At 40.1% G+C, this 19,907-nt stretch overlaps 1 protein-coding gene across 5 annotated transcripts in view; it reads right to left on the bottom strand.

The window, feature by feature from the left end:
• Window positions 1-3,671: 3,671 nt before the first annotated feature.
• TMEM181 (transmembrane protein 181) overlaps window positions 3,672-19,907 on the bottom strand; it is a 59,722-nt gene continuing 43,486 nt past the window's right edge. For all 5 annotated transcript variants that reach the window (XM_073337800.2, XM_073337801.2, XM_073337804.2 and 2 more), the window contains 8 exons: window positions 19,305-19,396; window positions 18,082-18,139; window positions 16,999-17,101; window positions 16,829-16,880; window positions 13,443-13,525; window positions 11,895-11,984; window positions 10,576-10,642; window positions 3,672-9,162 (listed from right to left, as the gene is read on the bottom strand). In XM_073337800.2, coding sequence (XP_073193901.1) covers window positions 9,084-9,162; window positions 10,576-10,642; window positions 11,895-11,984; window positions 13,443-13,525; window positions 16,829-16,880; window positions 16,999-17,101; window positions 18,082-18,139; window positions 19,305-19,396 — 624 coding nt within the window. In that variant the 3' untranslated portion in view covers window positions 3,672-9,083. The remainder of the gene's footprint in view (window positions 9,163-10,575; window positions 10,643-11,894; window positions 11,985-13,442; window positions 13,526-16,828; window positions 16,881-16,998; window positions 17,102-18,081; window positions 18,140-19,304; window positions 19,397-19,907) is intronic.

Genomic DNA, 19,907 nt, shown 5'->3' with positions numbered 1-19,907 from the left:
TAACTTTGTGTGACTCTTCTATTGAATTCAACTGTTTTTTGGGTTTTTTTGGTAGGGGAAGTTGAAGGGAATAACGTTTCATTCTTTTCAATAACTACTTGTTTTCAAGGTGTATGTCATACTTAATCTCTGATGTAGACAATCTGCCTATGCTGAAGTGTATGCAGAATTGCAAAAATCTTATTTGAGACAACATGCTTGAAATGCCACCATGGTAAAGACTAAGTGAACAAAGGCACAGTCTAAAAAGATTATCTGATCTTCTCTCTGCTGCATTGAACACTGGTCCCAAGAATGCATTTCTTTGATATAGTAATTCAGTAATTTTGTGACCACGTTCTGCACCATTTGTGTTAAACAGGAGGGCTCAAGAAGATCTGAGGCATCTACTATGGTCCAGTCCTGTCTCATCCAAATGGCCTAGCAGACATCTGAAACTTGGGTTAAATTGAAGTGCTATTAACTAACATTGGGTTATATGGGGGACACAGGGATTTGGATAACTAGAATTTTTCAGACGAAACATGCAGATAAGTGGAATTATAGTTTCTCTGGTTCTCTCTACAACTCTTATAGTTAAGGTAGATGTTTTCAAAGTCAACAAGCTTAAAAGAAATAAAGGGGACTGCTACGTCCCTTCTGAATGTTTGTGGGACCTGGGGTTGTACATGGTTTTTTTTTTTGTTTTTCTGTGTGTGAAACTTATTTCCCAGTGGAAAAAACTGGATACACACAAACCAAAAGAAATGTATATCCTATACTATTCTTCAAAATGTTAATCTTGCCTTCTAAAATAGTAATCAGATGTTTAACCATTAGTTCACTTGCAGAAATGTGCTCTAGTTATCACTTGTGTCCTCAAATGTCATAGGGCATCTGTATTGATGTATTATGAACACTTTATATCTAATAAAAATGACCTACATATCTATAAAAGCAACTTCCACAGCACAACCAGAAACATGCAGGCCTGTGCTGGTTTCAACCTCCTCATGAACTGCTTCTGCAAAATTATTTAAATGGTTACAGGTTTGCAGAGTCAGGCCCTAAACCACCAGTGCAGTGTATAAAGAGGATTGAAATTGTTGTATTTTCTGCTTGGTTAGTATCCTTCAAAACAGGAGGCTGAAGAGGGCTATAAAGCCAGCTGCTAGTGGAATGATTTGGCTCTTTATGCCTCTATTGCTTTTGCAGATTGGTATGAGGGACAGCTATAATTTTCACTTTCTCTAAGTGCTGCTGATGGTTTTTTGGTGCAGTATGCTGTCCCTAACAAGTCAGTGTGTCTATGCAGATATATAGGGGTATGTGTTGATCAACTAGTTAAATCAGAGGTGGGCAAACTATAGGCCACATCTGGCCCCTGGGACCATCCTGCCCAACCCCTGAGCTCCTGGCTGGGGAGGCTAGCTGCTGGCCCCTTCCCCACAGCCATGCTGTTGGGCAGGAGCACAGCTTGCACCTACCCACCTCCCAGGCTTTTTAATAAGCCAGTTCCACTGCTCTGAGTGGCATGGTTGGATAAGGGGCAGACAGGGAACAGGGTGTGGGGGATGGGTAGGTTGGATAGGTGTGGGAGTCCCAGGGGGCCTGTCATGGGGCAGAGGTGTGGAGTGGGGGGGGGGGGTGGATAGGCATGGGAGTCTGTCAGGGGATGGGGTCCCAGGAGGGGGCGGTCAGGACAAGGAATGGGGGAGTTGGATAGGTTGAGGGCTCTGAGAGGGGGCAGGGGCTAGGCTGTTTAGGGAGGCACAGCTTTCCCTACCCAGCCCTCTATACTGTTTTGCAACCCCTATGTGGCCCTTGAGCCAACAAGTTTGCCTACCCTGAGTTAAACATTGAATTATAGTGTTGAAGAGCTCAAAAGCTTGTCTATTCCATTAACACAAGCTGATCCAACAAACCAATTACTTCCCCTGCTTTGTCTAAGATCCTGAGTTCATCTTGGCATCAGTGCCCCCATCTCAACTGAAGGGTGAAATACATAGCTGGAATCTGTCTGGACTAAATACCTAACCTATCAATATTAACCCACAAATGAACCAAACACTTAAAATTTTATCGAATGCTTGAGCTGCTGCATATGTTAAAGAGATTCCCAGCAGCTTAGGTTAGCTTTAAAGGACAAATAGAGGCTTCTAGAATAAGCTTGTTCTATTATCTTTTTATAAAACAAAAAGACTTGACTCCCTTATTCATGTAGCTACAGGCAGCTGTACACCTAAACTGCTGCACCAGTGCCACTATAGTGCTTCAGTGGAGACAGCGCTATGCTGATAGGAGAGCTGCTCCTGTCAGCTACTGCCTTGTGCAGGGGTGGATTAACTATGCTATGTCACCTGAAGCCCTCCTACTACCATAGATCACTGTCCACATCAGGGGTTAGGTCAGTTTGACTGTATCACACAGGGGTATGGAGTTTTCACACCCCTGGGCAATGTAATCATCGCTGTAAGTCTGTTCATAGACCTGGCCTATATTTGCTTGCTTTAACCTTGTAAATAACTCTAGTTTCCTTTTTCCTCTGGAATAAAATTGTATTCAAGCATTGTCCTTGGTGCGAGCTTTGAGGTGCAATTGATCTGAGGTAAGTGACTGGTCCTTGGGGACTAGAAGTACCTGGAATATTGCTGAGTCTTGCTGTTTCTCAAGGGCCATCTATCACACAGATACTCGCCTAAGTGGCAAGACAGTCCTTGGATAGGCTGGTTTATCTGACTATTTAAGGCTATTAGTATGCCTGGAGTTTGCCCTTGAACTTCTGATCAATTTAGGGTTTCACACCTGGTTGTTTTAACAGTCCAGCCTGGGAGCTCTTTAGTGATCTTGACTGAGGCCTAGACCAGGTTAGCCCAAGCAGCAGTATCTAATCAGAATGTAGTCTAGCCCAGCAGCTGAGTAATGCCTGTCACAGTAGCCAAAAAACAGCTCCAAACCCAGAACCCGAGTAATGCCTGTCACAGTAGCCAAAAAACAGCTCCAAACCCAGAACCCGAGTAATGCCTGTCACAGTAGCCAAAAAACAGCTCCAAACCCAGAACCCGCAGGCATGCTACCAGGCTTCTCTCTACATGCTATAGCTGACATGGGGCTGAGGTAGTTAAGAGTGTATTTTTCCTGACCCGTAGGGACCAGAAGGCATTTGATGAGATGCTAGTAATACACTCTCTTTCACATTAGCTGGATATTTCTAAAATAAAGTACATTGAAATACTTGCCATTAGGTTCTAGGGTTAACATTGAGATGGACAAAAGCTAGCCCCTCCCCAGTTTGTCTCTGCATACTCAGAGGACCTTGCTCATGTTTGTAAAGTTGTCTTTGCAATCTTAATGGTTAGGAATCAAAGTGATTGCTTAAGTTCTGCAAAAAATGTCAAAGCAGCTACATACCACATGAAACAGCTCACTAGAAAACCCCAGGTGAGCACTGCTTAGCTTGTTTGTTTTCCTAACTGCACAAATAATAAACCATCTCCAATCCTAGGAAGTCAAAAAGAATCTCTCCCTGTCTACACTGGTAACCATCAGCAATAGAAGTATTTAAACTCTTCCACTGCTAGGACAGTATCAGTTGTATGTATGCATACCAGGCAGTCTCTTGCACCTGTAAAGAAAAATAGTGCTAGGTTATCATCCCCTAATGAAAGGAAAATGAAACCCAAATGCAGGTGTAAAGATATAGTATGAAAACTATTTATTAACATATTTAATACACAAAGTCTTCCATGTATCAGCACCCAGTTTTTGCTGAAGGAAAACTATCAGTTTTGCTTTGTATTCTATACCAGAAAGATTTCCAGTATAAATAGATGATTTATTAACAAGTTTCCCCAAAACACAATACTAATGCATCCCATGCATACCTTCCCAAAGCAGCACCATATTTACAGCTTCTCATTAACAATGTTTATCTTACACATTCTATACCATTTTGGCATACCATAGTTTTACTTCATTTTACATATATTTACAAACTTTAAAAAATTAAGTTTTACAATAGCATGAGGGTTTTGGGTAGTGTATGGCAGTTACTGGCATGTTCAGAACATACGGCAAAAAGGGAACAAGCAGGCTTCTAATTCTCATTACAATAATTGCCTTTTGGCTTAAAGAAAGCGATCAAGTCCAGAATCCTTTCATTTCAAAACAATCTTCCCAAAGCAGTTCATGCTCTCTGTTAAACGGGATTTTCATTCTTAACCAAAGGTAGCAAAGATTTCTCTTCCCTAATGTATTCCTCTGGGTTATACTTCCCCTTCTTGGCCTTAAGAGTACAAGATATTAGTTTCCCAGCCAGCCTTAACACTGATGATGTCTTAAAGCCAATACAACAGCAAAAATGTGCATGAGAGTTCAGGAGCTAACAATACGTGAATCACCAGTGTAGGCCCGAGACCTGATCAACACCCCCACCCCCACATATTAAACCAGCATTGGGTGAAACTCAGGAAGTTCACCACTAAACTTGAAAAAAAGGAATGTTCTGCTGCTGCGAAAGCACCCCCACCTCAGGAGTGTCCCTAACAGTTATAACCACTTGGTTACAACCAAGTTGTAACGTTGCTGGGAAATTAGGGAGGATACAGAAAGAGACTCAACAAATGGTAAAATAAGCTCTGACCATCTGCACAAATAGAGAAGATCACAATTTGGGCATGAAAGTTAAAATGTAAAGAACTTGGGCATCAAGGAGGACAAATGAATGTCAGTGCATAATTGGTTAAAATGTTTGTTATTTAGGAGTGTGTGGGATAATGTGATAGTTTTAGTATATTTGAAGGAGGGAGCTAGTTTTACCTATATAATGTAAATGACAAACAATGCTCTTTGGGAACCATTTCCAGACCTCAGTTCATCAAGCTGCTGGAATTCTGACCCCTCTGTACAACCATGATGTGCAGAGGCATCGCAGGGAACTCCCAGATGAATGAATCCTAACTGGTCATTGGGTGAAATTTGTCTGTATATTGGGAGTGGTGAGCATAAGAGATTTCCTTGGTATATGGATTCTGGGTGTGTTGCTAATAGATGTTTAAAGCACAACTGTGTAAGGCTCTTTCACTGGGAAAAGGTTCCGTAAAGCCCTGAACCCCGAGGGAAAGGGTGGGTACTTAAAATTGACCAGATTTCTTCCTGAGGCCCATGGGTAAGGATACCTATCCTTATACCTTACACCCTGAGCCCTCCAGAGAGTATATGCAGGGTGCCCTAAATTGAGTAGGTAACACCAGGGCCAGTGATATTTGGCTTCTACACAATGCACCAGAAGGATTTTTGAAAGTAAAAAACCCTATATGTTGTAAAAGAGGAAGCATCTCATTTTTGCCGTAAGCCAATACATTGTGGATGTATTTTGTATACATTACTCATTTTGCTATGTTCCAATCTAATCATCATTCTTGAAAAGGTTTAATCTAGAATAATTACATGAAAGCCTGAAGTGTGTGTGTGTGGGGGGGGGGTTTAAAAACCCACCCCAATGTTTTTACTAGTTGTGTTTTAACAGCCCAGCACAAGTGCACTTTGACCTAACTGGTTCTTTGGGAAGAAAAAAATTCAGATTTACAAAATAAAAACAGCCATACTGGGTCAGACCAAAGGTCCATCCAGCCCAGTATCCGGTCTACCGCCAGTGGTCAATGCCAGGTGCCCCAGAGGGAGTGAACCTAACAGGTAATGATCAAAATGTACTTCTCTCATTGACTTTTCCCACTGGCCATATGGAAAACACGCAGCTAGCCAAGTGAATTTCTTACGTAGGTACCCTTTCATTTAATCCTTGGGTCATAATAGCACAACACACTGTGCAGAGACACATGAATTTAACTCCCCACAAAATATTTACAATCCATCTTGTTGCCACAAGAGAATTCCTCAGAATAATCTTTGGTTCCAAATTGTGCATCTGTGCAGTTTTCAATATTCATCGCCACAAGGCATGAAATATGTGATCTCTTGCTAGGGAGACTATTCTCCAGCCAGCCTTACTACTTCTGCCTATTTACTAGTTAGGTAGTGAATTTAATGCTGTGCTGCTTTAGCCAAACTTGCTAAGTTACATTGTTTTGAGTATAAAATACAATATGCATGAGTAGAGCCCAGCAAATCCGCAGATATCTATATCTGCGGGTGATTTTTTTTTTTTAAGATCATGGATGGATGAGGATCCAAATTTTATTTCTAAAGCCCTGCAAATCTGTGGATATCTGCTTTATATCCCTGGGTGCGGAAATCCACAGATCATTTTTGCAGATTGGATGTGGATACAAATTTTGTGTCTGCACAGGGCTCTATGCATGGGGAAAGACAGTTCAATGCAGGATTTCTACAAAAGAATTCATGAACAAAATAAATAACTTTGTTTTTTAAAGTGCACATTTCCCCATCCTATTCTTATTTTTGTTCCTCTAACGAGCAATGTAATAACAAAAAAGAATAATAAAGGGGAAAAAACAGCCTAGGAAAATTTTTCATTCTCAATACCATGATTTCTTGAAGTTGAATTTTTAAAAAAATGTTTTCTTTAGTTAATGGAATCCAAAACCATATTTTATAGTCAGACTTAATATACTGTATCACAAGCATTCTGGATTATAGTAAGCAGCATTAGTAAAACTCAAATATCCTACATGGAAAAATATTTTAGCAAATCAAAAGAATGACTTTTACAACAGGAATAAAATAGTATTAAAGTGCCAAAAAGCTTTGAATGCACAAAAGTAAAAATCTGCATAAACATAAAGGCCTGATCCTTGTGTCGCTGCCTCCCACCCCCGACTCCCATGAAAGTCCATGGAAATTTTAGGTGCACAGGGAATGTCAGTGACTGGATCTTGAGCTTGACTTTACAAAGTCAAACTCAAGTACAAGCAAGCCCTGGATTAATTTTGCTTTCTTATTTAAGAAAGAGAGAAGCCAGTCTGTTTTTGCATTGGATTAAAAAAGCATCTAAAACACAACCTTATATTAAAAAAAAGTCTGTTAGCTAAAAGGAGTTGTTAAAGGTGCAACAACTACTGCAGTTTACAAAGACAATTTAACCCTGTCAGAATTTTTCTACATATTGTTACAAGTAACACCTACCATGCTAAGGGAAAAAAACTATTTGTTCTATTTCTTTACTTTGTGCACATGACAGGAGTAGGCCTTCTCTTGGCTTTGGTCTACACTAGAGACATTTGCTGTGCTAGGTATCATTTCAACTTCCTAGTATGTTTGTTAAATTTCATAGCCACAAAATGGTTTACACAAGCATGCTAAATATATTTTGTATTCCACTTGCTTTCAGCTGAACTAAATGCTAATTTTGTCAGAACCATTTAAAATGCCATTAAGAATACACACTAGCTGTAGTAGTTCAACTAGTCCTTCCATAGCACCCTGCTCAAGTCTCCCAGAATGCATTGCTCCTGAACATGAAACAGATACCCAGAGGTTATTGCAGATGAAGTGGTTTAGGACAGTTTTAATGTGAATGCAAGACAAACCTGCAATGGTTCCCAATGCAATTCAGCATGTTCAGTGTGAACACAGAGAACATTTATGATTAAACTAGTTCAATTCCCTAGCGTAGACAGGTCTTTGCAAAAAGATCAAAATCACTCTTTGTTCTGTATATGTTGTCAATTTCCCCATTTGTTTGTGTGGGTATTTCATTTAGCAACAGGGAAGAGAAACAGTAAAAAAAAAAAAAAAGGTGATTGTGAAACCACAGGAAAACCCACAGAAAGACTCAGGGATAGGTGGCATACCTGAAAATGCTAAACTTTAAAAAAAAAAAATTAATAGAAATTGACAGCCTCCCTTTTAAAAACAAAGGGATACCATGGTAGGGAAACTGAAACACATATTTAAATATCATGAGCAGCAATATTCCAGTAAATATTCTTAAGTTCTGTAGCACACTGTTCTAACATAGCCTGAAAAGGTACAGTCAAAAAGATACTTGTAAGTAGCAGGCATTTTAAGTATAGCTATTTAGGGGTTTCTAAAGATGAAGAGGTTGAGCTATCTACAGAACATGCTGAAGAACACACTTTTGTACATTTGTTCAACATGTCATCAAAAGTGATTGTTCTTATAATATAAACTCTTTTCTTTTTAACAGCTATGAAAAGACTGCATGAAAAATCCTAATTTAGGAAAGGATCTAGCAATTAAAAGAAGGTGTCTGTTAAAAATATTAAGTTGTATATTGTACACTTCGTAGGAAATGTAACCATTTTCTCCCTCCTCCGCCCCCAACACACTGATGGATTTCCAAACCAAGGTTTGCAACAGTTTAAAATATTTAAACTTGACGTTTTAACTTATTTTTGTCTTATTTTGTTTTGCTCATTCTAAGAGAAACCCTTACAAATTATTTTGCACTACTGATTATAATATATTATTCTGTTTATAAATTTAGGCCTCAACAGAACTTGAATATTTGTACTTGTCTCATATTCATAACTGTAGATATTTGAAAAACTTCCATTTTATGAACTCCAATCAATTACAGAGCTGACCACTGAACTGTGAATGCTTCCCCCTTGAAGCAGGAGCAATAAAGTTTGTGCTTTCTCAGAAATCAATGGAAATACCTGCCATTTCGCACGTCCAACTCAGGTGGGTAGGGTGAGGAAGGGAAGAAGAAAGAGAGGCACTTTATCACCAGTGGACACTGTACACAATAGCTAACACAAGCTGCATCAGGAGTGAAGATGATGTGCTGTACATAATCCTCTACAAACAAACAGCAAGGAAGCAATTTTAAATCAGCATATACTCAGTGACCCTCTTAGTTGGAACCAGACTCTGAAAGCCTCATTGTTTTAGCAATCTGTTCTCCACAGAAATCCTGTATGTGACATTTTCTAAACCTAGTGTAAAGAGAGAATTTGGTTTCTTAGAAGCCCCCACCACAATCTTTTCAAGCATTTCCATTTTTCCTTCAGTTTTGTAAACAGAAATAAACAGGAAGTCCTTCCTTGGGAGATAGTGTTCAGTAGAAAGCAGACTCATAAGAAAGCCAAAGAAGTGGTCATCTAGGAAAAACCTCAAGATCACTTTCATTCTCATAAGCAAGTCTCCTCCACATGAACTCAATCACTGTCTGATTCTTCCTTGTACTTGGCTCTAATGGCTTGACCGTTCTGAAGTGGCATTTCTTCATAGTCACTCCTGTTAACAAACAGATATTTGTAAACATCCTGAACACAATGGCCAACTACTTAGTTTCATGTAAACAGAAAAAAGCCAGTTCTACAATAATTTGGGCCGTCAATTCATAACTGATACAAGTACATCATCATTCACTAGGATTCACTAATCCAAAAGAATGCATTTCAGTTAAGAGACGTGAACAATACACAATCCTAGTCTCCAAATTCTTCCTCAAGGTTTGCTTCTATGCCTTGTCTACACTTGCGGCAGCGTGTAGAATACAGGCACGACCCATGGAGCTACATGCCACAGGCTTCGTCCACACTTTTCAGTGCAGTGCGTAGTGCAGGGAGGCAGTGGGCCACTGCTAAAAATAGAAGTGGAGATGTGGAAGGCACTGCTTGGGCATGTAGAGAGCCGTTTAGGTTCAGGCATGTATAGCATTCTACTTGCATAAGCCACATCTCACCATCTAAACAGCTACTTATACCTGTGCTAGCCGGGTGTGCAATGTATTACTTTACATGCCACTGTAAGTGTAGACTTGTCTTTACTGTGACACCTATGGGACTGCTCACAACAGCTAATCAGGAGGCAAGCTGCTACTGATCAAAACTAAATACACACACAAGCAAAGACAAAAAAGCTATCACTACAAACTGCACATAACTAATCTATGCTAAACATGTTACCATGTCCTCACTCTTTCACCTGTTGTGTGGCTTTTGTTGTTTGGTTGTTTTTGTTTTTTTTGTTTTTTTTTTTTTACAAAGTCTGTAAGCCCTCAAGGGTAGGAATTGTTTTTTACTGTGTGTTTGTCCAGCACCAACGGGACCCTGCCTGGGCCTCTAGACGCTATGTAAATACTAATACTACTGTCGAGTTCAGAATCTGAACTTAGGCAATTGCATTTGATTATTAATATTTTTAATGAATATTGGATACCTAAAATAGGAATTGTCCTGCCCTACGGCAGTGGCCATTTTAAGTATGGCCTAGCTCTCTACTTATTCCCTCCTACTGCAACCTGCATCCTGCCAACCTGACTCCAGCACTCATTCCCCATCTGCTCCCTTCTGCCAGCATATTCTCTTCCCAAAACCCGCCGTCCATATACTCCCCTCTCACTGCAGCCTGCCATTGTCCTCACACCTACAAGTCGGGAATGTACCTTTTAGTATCTGTCATGGCAGTCCTTTTTTAAACAGGAAAAAAAGAAGCCAAGATAGTATGAAATCTCATTACAATCATATTTTGGAGTAAAGTGACCCAAAATAGAAGACTCAAGCTACAGTTGTCCTCCATTCTGTAGTCAGTCTGTTTGGATTTTCACTAAGAACCACACAGCAGGTCTGAAAACTTTTTACATTAAATACAGCAACTCCACACCCACTGAATCACCAACAGATTTTTCACAATTGTGTTACTTACCCATAAATCACATCATCATCTGAATCATTCAGCATAGAAAAGGCAGGATTGTCTTTCAACTGTGACTCTGGAAAATATAGATATGATTTCATTTAACCAGAAAATTGCATTCCTGACTTCAAACTTTTAGATTAGACTTTTATCCAGAACTGAAGGGAGAGACTTTGTAGTTTCCAAGGAAGTTATGACTGGGATCCAGCCTGGAGTTTTACCCTGGCAAGGAAGGGATTGGAACCTGTGATTTAAACTCTTCAACCCCCCTCTCACAGTATGTCAGCATTCACAACAGCTGAAGTTGACACCATTGTCTAAAAACCCCAGGAGGTGGATAGTCTTTATATTTTATTAGCATCATTATTTCTTCCCAGGTACAATTTCACCTGTCCACATTACTTATACCTGATATTTTAGAACACAACACATTAGTCAGTAAATAATCTGGTTGAAAAGTATAGGCAGATTTTATGAAACATTTCAGTCCCTTTCCCTTATTTACGACTGAAGTTCTGAAAGTAATGAAATCTAAGAATTGTTTGGTCATTAATGCCTATCTATCTAAGGTGTTATAACTTAGGGCAGAGTATTTTTCACTTTCACATAGGGAGGAAGGTATGGCTGTAATTTCATGCTGGACTGGAAGGATGCACACTCTCTTTCCACTGGCTGTCTACAATACTGCCTCTCCAGGTTTCCCAGCATAGGCCTGTGAAATCTAGGGGCTAAGTATATCCCTGATGTAAGTTGACAACTCCACTGAAGTCAGTAGAGTTACAGAGTGAAATCTGGCCCTAATGGTTTGTCACAAGATCCCATACCTTCTGCATGCTTTTTAATTCCTCTAGCCCAGGTACAGATGTAAATATTTGTTCCGAGCCAGCTAGCTAGTTGCATCTCCTATAACGAAGTATGGGATTCCTGAAGCAGCTCCATTCATCTTAGTCCCAAAATCAGTTTAGTGAGAAACTGCTCTGCCCCAAACATAAGGCCCTCCGCATGCATGTAGTACATGCTAGTTGCCCAGCATATTTACATTCAATGGTTAAAGCAGAAGATATCCAGTAAAATAAATAGCCATTTTTTTTTATTGAGTATCCTAAAGCTATACAATATTAACAGGCACATACAATCCAATGTAAAATTTTCATGGATTAGATCAACACATATTTCTGTCATTACTAGCTATTTGAAGCCACCGTAAGCTGCTCCTACAGAACAAAATAAAGTGCTAATGAAACAGCCAACATGTGAAGATTTGATGAGCTCTATTAGCATGCCAGATCTCAGCAGCAATCTGGCAAATTTTACAGTAGGTCACTTACCATACAGTGCATTCTTTGATGGGGAATACACAAAGGCTAAAGTGTAAAGATAGAAGTTGAGTAAACCATAGAATGATAAGAATTCTGCTGGTAATAATAGTCAAGGATATTACACAATACAGCTAAGTACATATTAACTTTGAATAAGCCAAACATTAGGCAGGATTCTCCCCGCAACAACATTTTCGGGAAAGCTTGATGATTTTTGCCCAGCACTTTCAAAGTATGAAGTGTGTACTGTTAAAAAAAAGTTTTGGGACACTGACGTTTAGTTTGGCATTGTCTTAGATTAAGTTAACTGGGTGGGAGGGAGGCGTGACTGCAATCAGATAGAACACAAAGACATGGTGGGGCTGTTGCCCTTGTTTTTAAGGTACCCTATTAAAGCGCTCTATTTTAGTTTCCACTAGTTTCAGAAAAGTTCAGCATTCATTTTCTAGCTGATAATGGGCACTTCTGGTCACACAGCCAGTTTCAGAATCTAGAGAGAACTGTACTCTAGTGGTCTGAGTTGAGGATCCAGAAATACACGTTCTAATCCTGGCTCCAACACAAACACCAGCTGGCAACATCTGGCAAATTGGCTTCCCCATCACAAAATTTAGTGTATCTAAAAACCTGTACTTTATAATGAATGAGATGGAGCCAACTGCTTGACTATCAAATTAGAATTATGCAAATGCTGTTTCTAAACCGGAAGTTTTGGGAATATCTTCCAATGGTCGAAGCTCTAGAGTAGACTGTCTTTGCTTCCACCTTCCCCACCCAACCCCGCCCCCACATGCCCTCTCTCTGTTATCTAGACCTGCACTGAATGGGTCTAAACAACACTGTAGTAAACATGCTAGTAACAAGTCTTTAGTAGTACTCCAGCTGTCCCTATACCAGAGGAGCTGTACCACAACAAAGGGAGATTTCTCAAAAATTGCCAGTGTAGACAAGACTGAACTGTAGCAAGATATGCATGAGCACTCTCCAGTTATAACAACATGATATTGCAATATTATTTTCCTTTCGTATTGGAAACTTAGCCCTGAACTGGAAAATGCAAGATGGCAGTTTACAGAACTACTTCCTGCCTCCTGCAATTACGCAGCCCATCATACTTTAAGTGAATTTAATACCTATGCCAATTTGCAGACATCTGCTAGCTACATAATACGGTCAGCATAGGCAGAATCCACGTAAATTACCCCACAGCATCCTTCCAACATGACTCAGCCTTGCTCTGAAGGGATAACCTACTACACATATCTGGAAAGAAACTTGTCCTGTCTTCGTGCATGTTCAAGAGTGCCAATTATGGTTGTGGATTTTGTGATGTGGACAGCTGTTCAGAGAGACAAACTGAAACCAACACATTCATTTGGCAGCCATCATGAATAACCGTCAGAAAATAACTTGCAGTCACTACCAACCCGGGTTGGATTTGAACTGGTGATCTAGTGGTGAAAGGCACAATTCCTGAGCCATCGTCTCGGTACATTCATTTAACTGAAACAAGTTAACAATATTCCTAAATGACTGGAAGCCACAATGGAAGGATATAATTCTGATAATGAGTTGACAGCTCAGCTACAAAGTCGTCCTGTAGAACTCGTGCTCCAAAGCGTAGATAAAGTATAACAATGCTGTGGGAGAAAAGACAGACACTGTGGCTATATGCACTGAACTGTAATAACATTTGATGACGTGGGTAATGGGGCAGGGGTAAGAACAGAGTTATAAGAAAAAATGGCACCTTGTCTTAGACTAATGTGACAAATCTATTCAAATGTCTCTTAGAATAAGCAGCTGATTTCATACTCCTAATTCAGAATGTTTTTTTAAATTAAAAGTCAGTCAGTTGAAGGATGGGGAAATTTAGCCTATTTTTTCCTGGGTTTCCCATAAAGCACAATCCATGAAAGTCAGCAGTGATTTGACCCTACAGTGATGGAAGGTGCGTATTAGAACCTAGTTTAGAAAAAAAACATTGACAACTCACCCCAACCTCTGAATTTCACATACTGTCAGGATCCCAACTATACACATAAAATGATGGGATCTAAATTTGCTATTGCCACTCAAGAAACAATCTTGAACTCATTGTGGATAGTTCTCTGAAAACATCCACGCACACAATATGCAGCAGCAGTCAAAAAAGCGAACAGAATGTTGGGAATCATTAAGAAAGGGATAGATAATAAGAGAGAAAATACCATATTGCCTCTATATAAATCCATGGTAGCCCACATCTTGAATACTGCGTGCAGATGTGGTTGCCCCATCTCAAAAAAGGTATCTTGGAATTGGAAAAGGTTCAGAAAAGGGCAACAAAAATGATTAGGGGTATGGAATGGTTTCTGTATGAGGAGAGATTAATAAGACTGGGACTTTTCAGCTTGGAAAAGAGACAACTAAGGGAGAATATGATAGAGGTCTATAAATTCATGACTGGTGTGGAGAAAGTAAATAAGGAAGTGTTATTTACTTCGTCTCATAACACAAGAACTGGGGGACACCAAATGAAATTAATAGGCAGCAGATTTAAAACAAACAAAAGAAAGTATTTCTTCACACAACGCAAAATCAACCTGTGGAATTCTTTGCTAGAGGATGTCGTGAAGGCCAAGACCATAACAGGGTTCAAAAAAGAACTAGATAAGTTGATGGCGGATAGGGCCATCAATGGCAATTAGCCAGGACGGGCAGGGACAGTGTCCCTAGCTTCTGTTTGCCAAAATCTGGGAATGAGCGACAGGGAATGGATCACTTGATGATTACCTATTCATTCCCTCTGGGGCACCTGGCATTGGCTACTGTTGGAAGACAGGATACTGTGCTAGGTGGACCTTTGGTCTGACCCAATATGGCCATTCCTATGTTCAGCACATGAAACTCCACAGAAGGTGAATGCTGCCTTGCAAACAACTCTGCAGGGTGGACATCTCTCTGGTAGATACACATGTCCATAACTACAGTCTGATCAGTGTGATGGTGGCAGTAGTGGACAGTTCACTCTAAATAACTCATGAAAGGAGGTTACAGAGCAAGAGGTGTTCACCAGAGGACGGATTAGTAAACCACTCCCGGTTATAGGTGGCGACCACAAAACTGCTTTAGAAATAATTGATTTACAGGGGCAACCACAATGTGGGCTGCGTTAGCAGCTTGCCAGGACCCCAAAGGTTTTACCTAATTTACGTAAGACTGAAGTAGATTGCAGCTGTCCCCATCTTTAAATATGGAGGTGTGCCTCATGGATATTACAAGTCCCAACATGAAATGCTCCATCTTGTTCTGATAACCCTCACAGACTGATGCATACCAGGTCTTCTCACCTCCAGGATGAAAATGAGTGCAGCCACAAGCAACAGTACAGAAATCTGTCAGCTATATTTAGCCCTTGGTTGCCTCAGATTTAATCAGAGTGGATACCATCTCTTTCCAAGAGATAACACCAATTCTGTACCAAAACAGGTTCAGTCTCCTCTTAACTGTTGATGCTTGTAAACCACATTTGCTTAGTGTGTTCTAGACAGAAACAATTTTCCCTTTCATAAGAATATTCTAGATATACCACTTAAGTTTACAGTAACAGCCCCTTGCTTTCAAACAACATTCATGACGACACCATCAACCCCATTAGATGGGAGGAACAATCCCATATGTTTACGGCTCTTATACACATTCCCCTTTTGCAACATTTTAGGGCTGCCCTATAAAGAGCAACATAAGTCAATCTAAACTTTTTCCAAAAGGCAAACCATTTTCATGTCATGGAGAGTCAGATGTGGGACTCCACAAATCACAGCAGAAGTTTGAGCATTTACAGACTGCTCAACTCTCTCAGATGATCAGCACAATTGTATTTTTTTAATGCAGGCATACAGAGCAGGTTTTTAGCCACTCATCATTCTACTTATCCAAGAGCTTCACTGCCAGTTCACCAATCTCATCTTGGCCTCACTGATTCGAGACATTAAACAGGTCAGAGTGGGATGTCTTCATTTTGGGTTATCAATGTTCTTTCCCTTTCTGCTTCCCCTATTATCGAGGCCATTTGCCCCAGAGTCTAGGTTAACTAAACTCTCTGCATCCCTTAAAAACAGGCATTGTTGGTGCCCCACTGGCTTTCCTGGGCTAGAGACAGAATTTAATGGCAGACTTTCAGAAGAAAAGGACCATAAAGTATGAAAGCTTTGTGAGCATCTCACAAGCTTCTTGAGCTCTACTGTTCTGAGAAACAAATTATGAAATCTGTCTCACACAATCTGCCTGGACAGCAACAGTGCAAGCTGAGCCACTGCATTTGCTTTAAAAAAAAAAAAAAAGGGTTCTTTATTTTTATAAACAGAGGGCCATGCACTTTCCAAGATCCACAGCATTGTTCTAGTGCAGTGGTCTCCAAAGTGGGGTGCGCAAGACCATCCTTGGGGGTACACGGCAAGAGAAGTGCCGCTGAAGGAGTGCTGCTGGCACGGGGGCAGCAGCGCTCCCGGACCTTTGATTCTTTGGCGGCAGCTTGGCTCTCCCCGCTCCGTCTTCAGCGGCACACTGGCGGCAACTCTTCTTCCTTTTTTGGGTGGGGGCACTTTCCTAGAGCTGGCCCTGGGGGTGCGCGATCCAAAAATTTTGGAGACCACTGCTCTAGTGGGATATCAGTAGGAATTTTTTTGAAAAATAAGAACTCTAAGATCTATCGATTATGGAACTGAGTGGTGTAATTTATTATTTGGTAAGTGTCGGTAGCATGAAAGATTTTAAAGTGTAGTTTGGATGCAGTGGCATTTTTAAGAATGAACCCAGAGAAAGTTGTGAATGGATAACCTGTTCTGAGGGTGCACCATTTTACTGATAACTTGATTGCCAAGAACTGTTTTTCTTTATGAAAGTTTTACAAAGCTATAACTATTACAATGCAGAGAATATGTACTTTAAAGACATCTTACCTAATGACAAGCACTACAAAGGTCAATGCAGTCAAGAATTTTAACCTGAGATCTGGAAGGATTAAGAACAATTGTCAGTCATTTGAGAGCTTACACCCCCTCTGCCCCAAATATCTAGCCATTCTTGGGGGAAACCCATTTGAAGGAAACATGAAGAAAATACTGCTTACCAACATAAGGCATGTTGCGAAGTTCTGAACACGCCCTCACTATCAGGAACAAAAGGTACAAGATATACACAGTTGCCACCACAAGGAAGAAGATTTTCATTCCCTGTAATAGAAAAAGATATCTAGTTTTACTAAACAAGAGCTATCCTTTTCTTTCTTCCTTCAGATCCATCCCAGAGACAGAAACCAACATCTCCAAAAGCATGATCCATTTGTTCAGGGCAATTAGGCTGGAGGAAGGAAGCATGATACTCCCTTGTCTGTAGCAGAAGCGGCTGTGGTGGTTGTGTCAATCTTGGGACGTGGCACGGTGGAGCGGGTGTTTCATTAGCAAAGGCCACTTCTTTCAGCTGAATGGTTCAAATCTCAGAAGATTTCTAAAAATGGCCACACAGCTCTGAGAAGCTACAGGAGGCTGTACAGAACTGATTTCTCCTACAGAAGGGAAAGCAGAGATTTACTGAGAAGGCCAAACGTTCTGAGAATAGGAGGTGTGGAGAACTAAGAGGCCTAACAAGGAGCTCTTTTTTGGCTCTCTGAAAGGTAATGAATATGTTTCTGATGAGACCCAAGATGCCCTGGGTGGTTGCAATTGAGTAGTTACTGGTTAGAAAACAGTTCCGAACGGTCTTCCCTGGGGTGACAGCTCAACATTCACACTATGGCCTCCTTTCTTAATAGTGCAGTGGGCCTATGGATACATGCCCCTTAACCCAGAAGGAAACATTCCATGTCTCCAGTACAGAATATGCAATGGAGGGAGCATCTTTCTATAAACACACAAGTCCATTTTAAAGACATTCGCATTAGCCAAACAAAAAGTCATCTGAACAATTTTCCTTAAAATAGTGAAAATATATTTTTAATCTTCAGATCTTCCATTCAGCATTTGGTTTTTTTAAAGTTTTACAGCAAAAAAATAGTTACATTTCAGCCTGATGAACAATATATAATATAATGTAATACTAAATAACTGCCAGATCTCTTCACACACCTCTTCCCCAGTCTTACCTGGGTAGACATACAAAATCCATATGGAAGTGTCAAAAAAGTTTGGGTTCAAAAAAGTTGATTCAAACTTACCTGAAAATTACCTGTGTCAACCCTGTACTGGTATGTTGGATCATGTAGTTCATTAACACTAGAAAATATCAAAGATCAGGAAGTAATCACAGTTCTAATGGTGTCAGGTTAAACCGGAAACATGCATTGACAAAAGACACTATTGGAATTCTAGACTTTTATACTGAGATTATGGATACTGGGCCAGATCCTCAGCTGATGTAAACTGGTAGTTCCACTGATTTTAAATTGAGACACATGGATTTATATCAGCTGAGGATCTGACCCATTGATTTTACTTGTCATGTATGTGGGGATTCTGGGTTTTCAGCTATTCTTTATTCATTTCCCATGTTTATTTTTGGCTACTTTAACACACAGTAATTTCCTACAAAACTTGGGCTTCACAGATTTATTGAGTTTGATTGGAGCAATGAAAAAAAAAATGCAGGATCTGACTCTTCACTCATTGTCAAGTATGTATCCCTTATAGGACAGAAGGGCAGTCTCTGATTTCAATAGCATTTTCCTGAAGCTGCATACCTTTCAACCTTACCCACCCAACCCCACTGTTTACTTCCCCCAGAAAAACAAAATATAAGAGGGACACAATTGTGGGTAATGTGCCTTAGAAAGCCACATCACTACAAATGGTGGGGTAGTTGTCTGGGAGGGGAATGTTTCTATCTTTATGTTAGCTTATCAAATTAGAAGGTCAGACGGACCGATATAAGAGGAAAAATTAAATATATGTATTACTTGGCTAAACAACAGCTTGATGAGGTGAGGAGGACAGTTTACAAATACTTGTAGAGTGTAAATACTGAGATGCAAGGTTCAGCATGATCTAAGAGGGTACAGCACTTGGCGTAATGGAATAAAATTGAACAAACGAACATATCCTAACAGTAAGGTCTCTGCCTGGCCTTTCCAAGGGAAGGGGAAGCTCTACTACCTGGAATCTGGTTCTAAATTGAACAAAACACTGGAAAATGTACTGTAGGGAGCCATTATGCACAGGCTGTGGAATTTATATAGCTGTGTGTTATTAGGGCAGCCATTAGAAATTTAGTCTCAGTTTACAAAATGGGAAGATCTGACATAACTGGTGTAGCTCAATTTATCCATTTCCGGATCACAATCAAAACATCAAAAGACAAACAGACATCACTAATTGTAAACCACCTCCTCTTTCCCGATCAGCTTTTCCTCACTAAAACTTAGTGCAAAGGGAAATTACTTACGTTTGCCATATTCCTAATGTAACACAGGCCAACCATAGAAGACCAACGATAAAGAATTTGGGAAAATAGAACGTTAAGCATTTCCTTTCTCCCTGTTGGGGCAACAGAAGACAGGTTAAGAACATCTGAATTCACCTGAGAGAGAATGTTAGTTCTCAACATATTAAAATAGGAACAGCCATACTTCGGGTTCACTCCCAAAGTGCTTTTTAAAAAAGCACCATCTGCAATTTATTTTGTAAGATCCAAAGCTCACTACAGACTGTATAAAAACTATGTTATAATCACATGTATGTTAAAACAAAGTGAGGCTATTGCAAGATCTGATTCACTTCATGGATTCTGAAGCTGCAGAATCCACTTCTTTCCATAAAATTGTGCTTCAGAATTTGAGTTCTCTTATTTTTTTTAAGATTATAAAATGTGTGGTTGCAAAAAAATAGACTTCCAAACATGAACCAAGTGGAAACTACCGCAGTGTTGCTCTGCAACTAGTCTAGAATAAGAGCTGGGAGGTGTGAACCACGCCAAGAAGGCTGTGCCAGAATAGCTCAGTATTTCACTGCTAATCATTTTAGCCTCAAAGTCACATGACACATTCTC

This window comes from Lepidochelys kempii, chromosome 3 (genome assembly GCF_965140285.1).
Source record: "Lepidochelys kempii isolate rLepKem1 chromosome 3, rLepKem1.hap1, whole genome shotgun sequence".
NCBI classification, from domain to species: domain Eukaryota; kingdom Metazoa; phylum Chordata; order Testudines; family Cheloniidae; genus Lepidochelys; species Lepidochelys kempii.
Note: the sequence above shows the minus strand (reverse complement) of the source record. Positions and strands in the feature narration are given on the sequence as shown.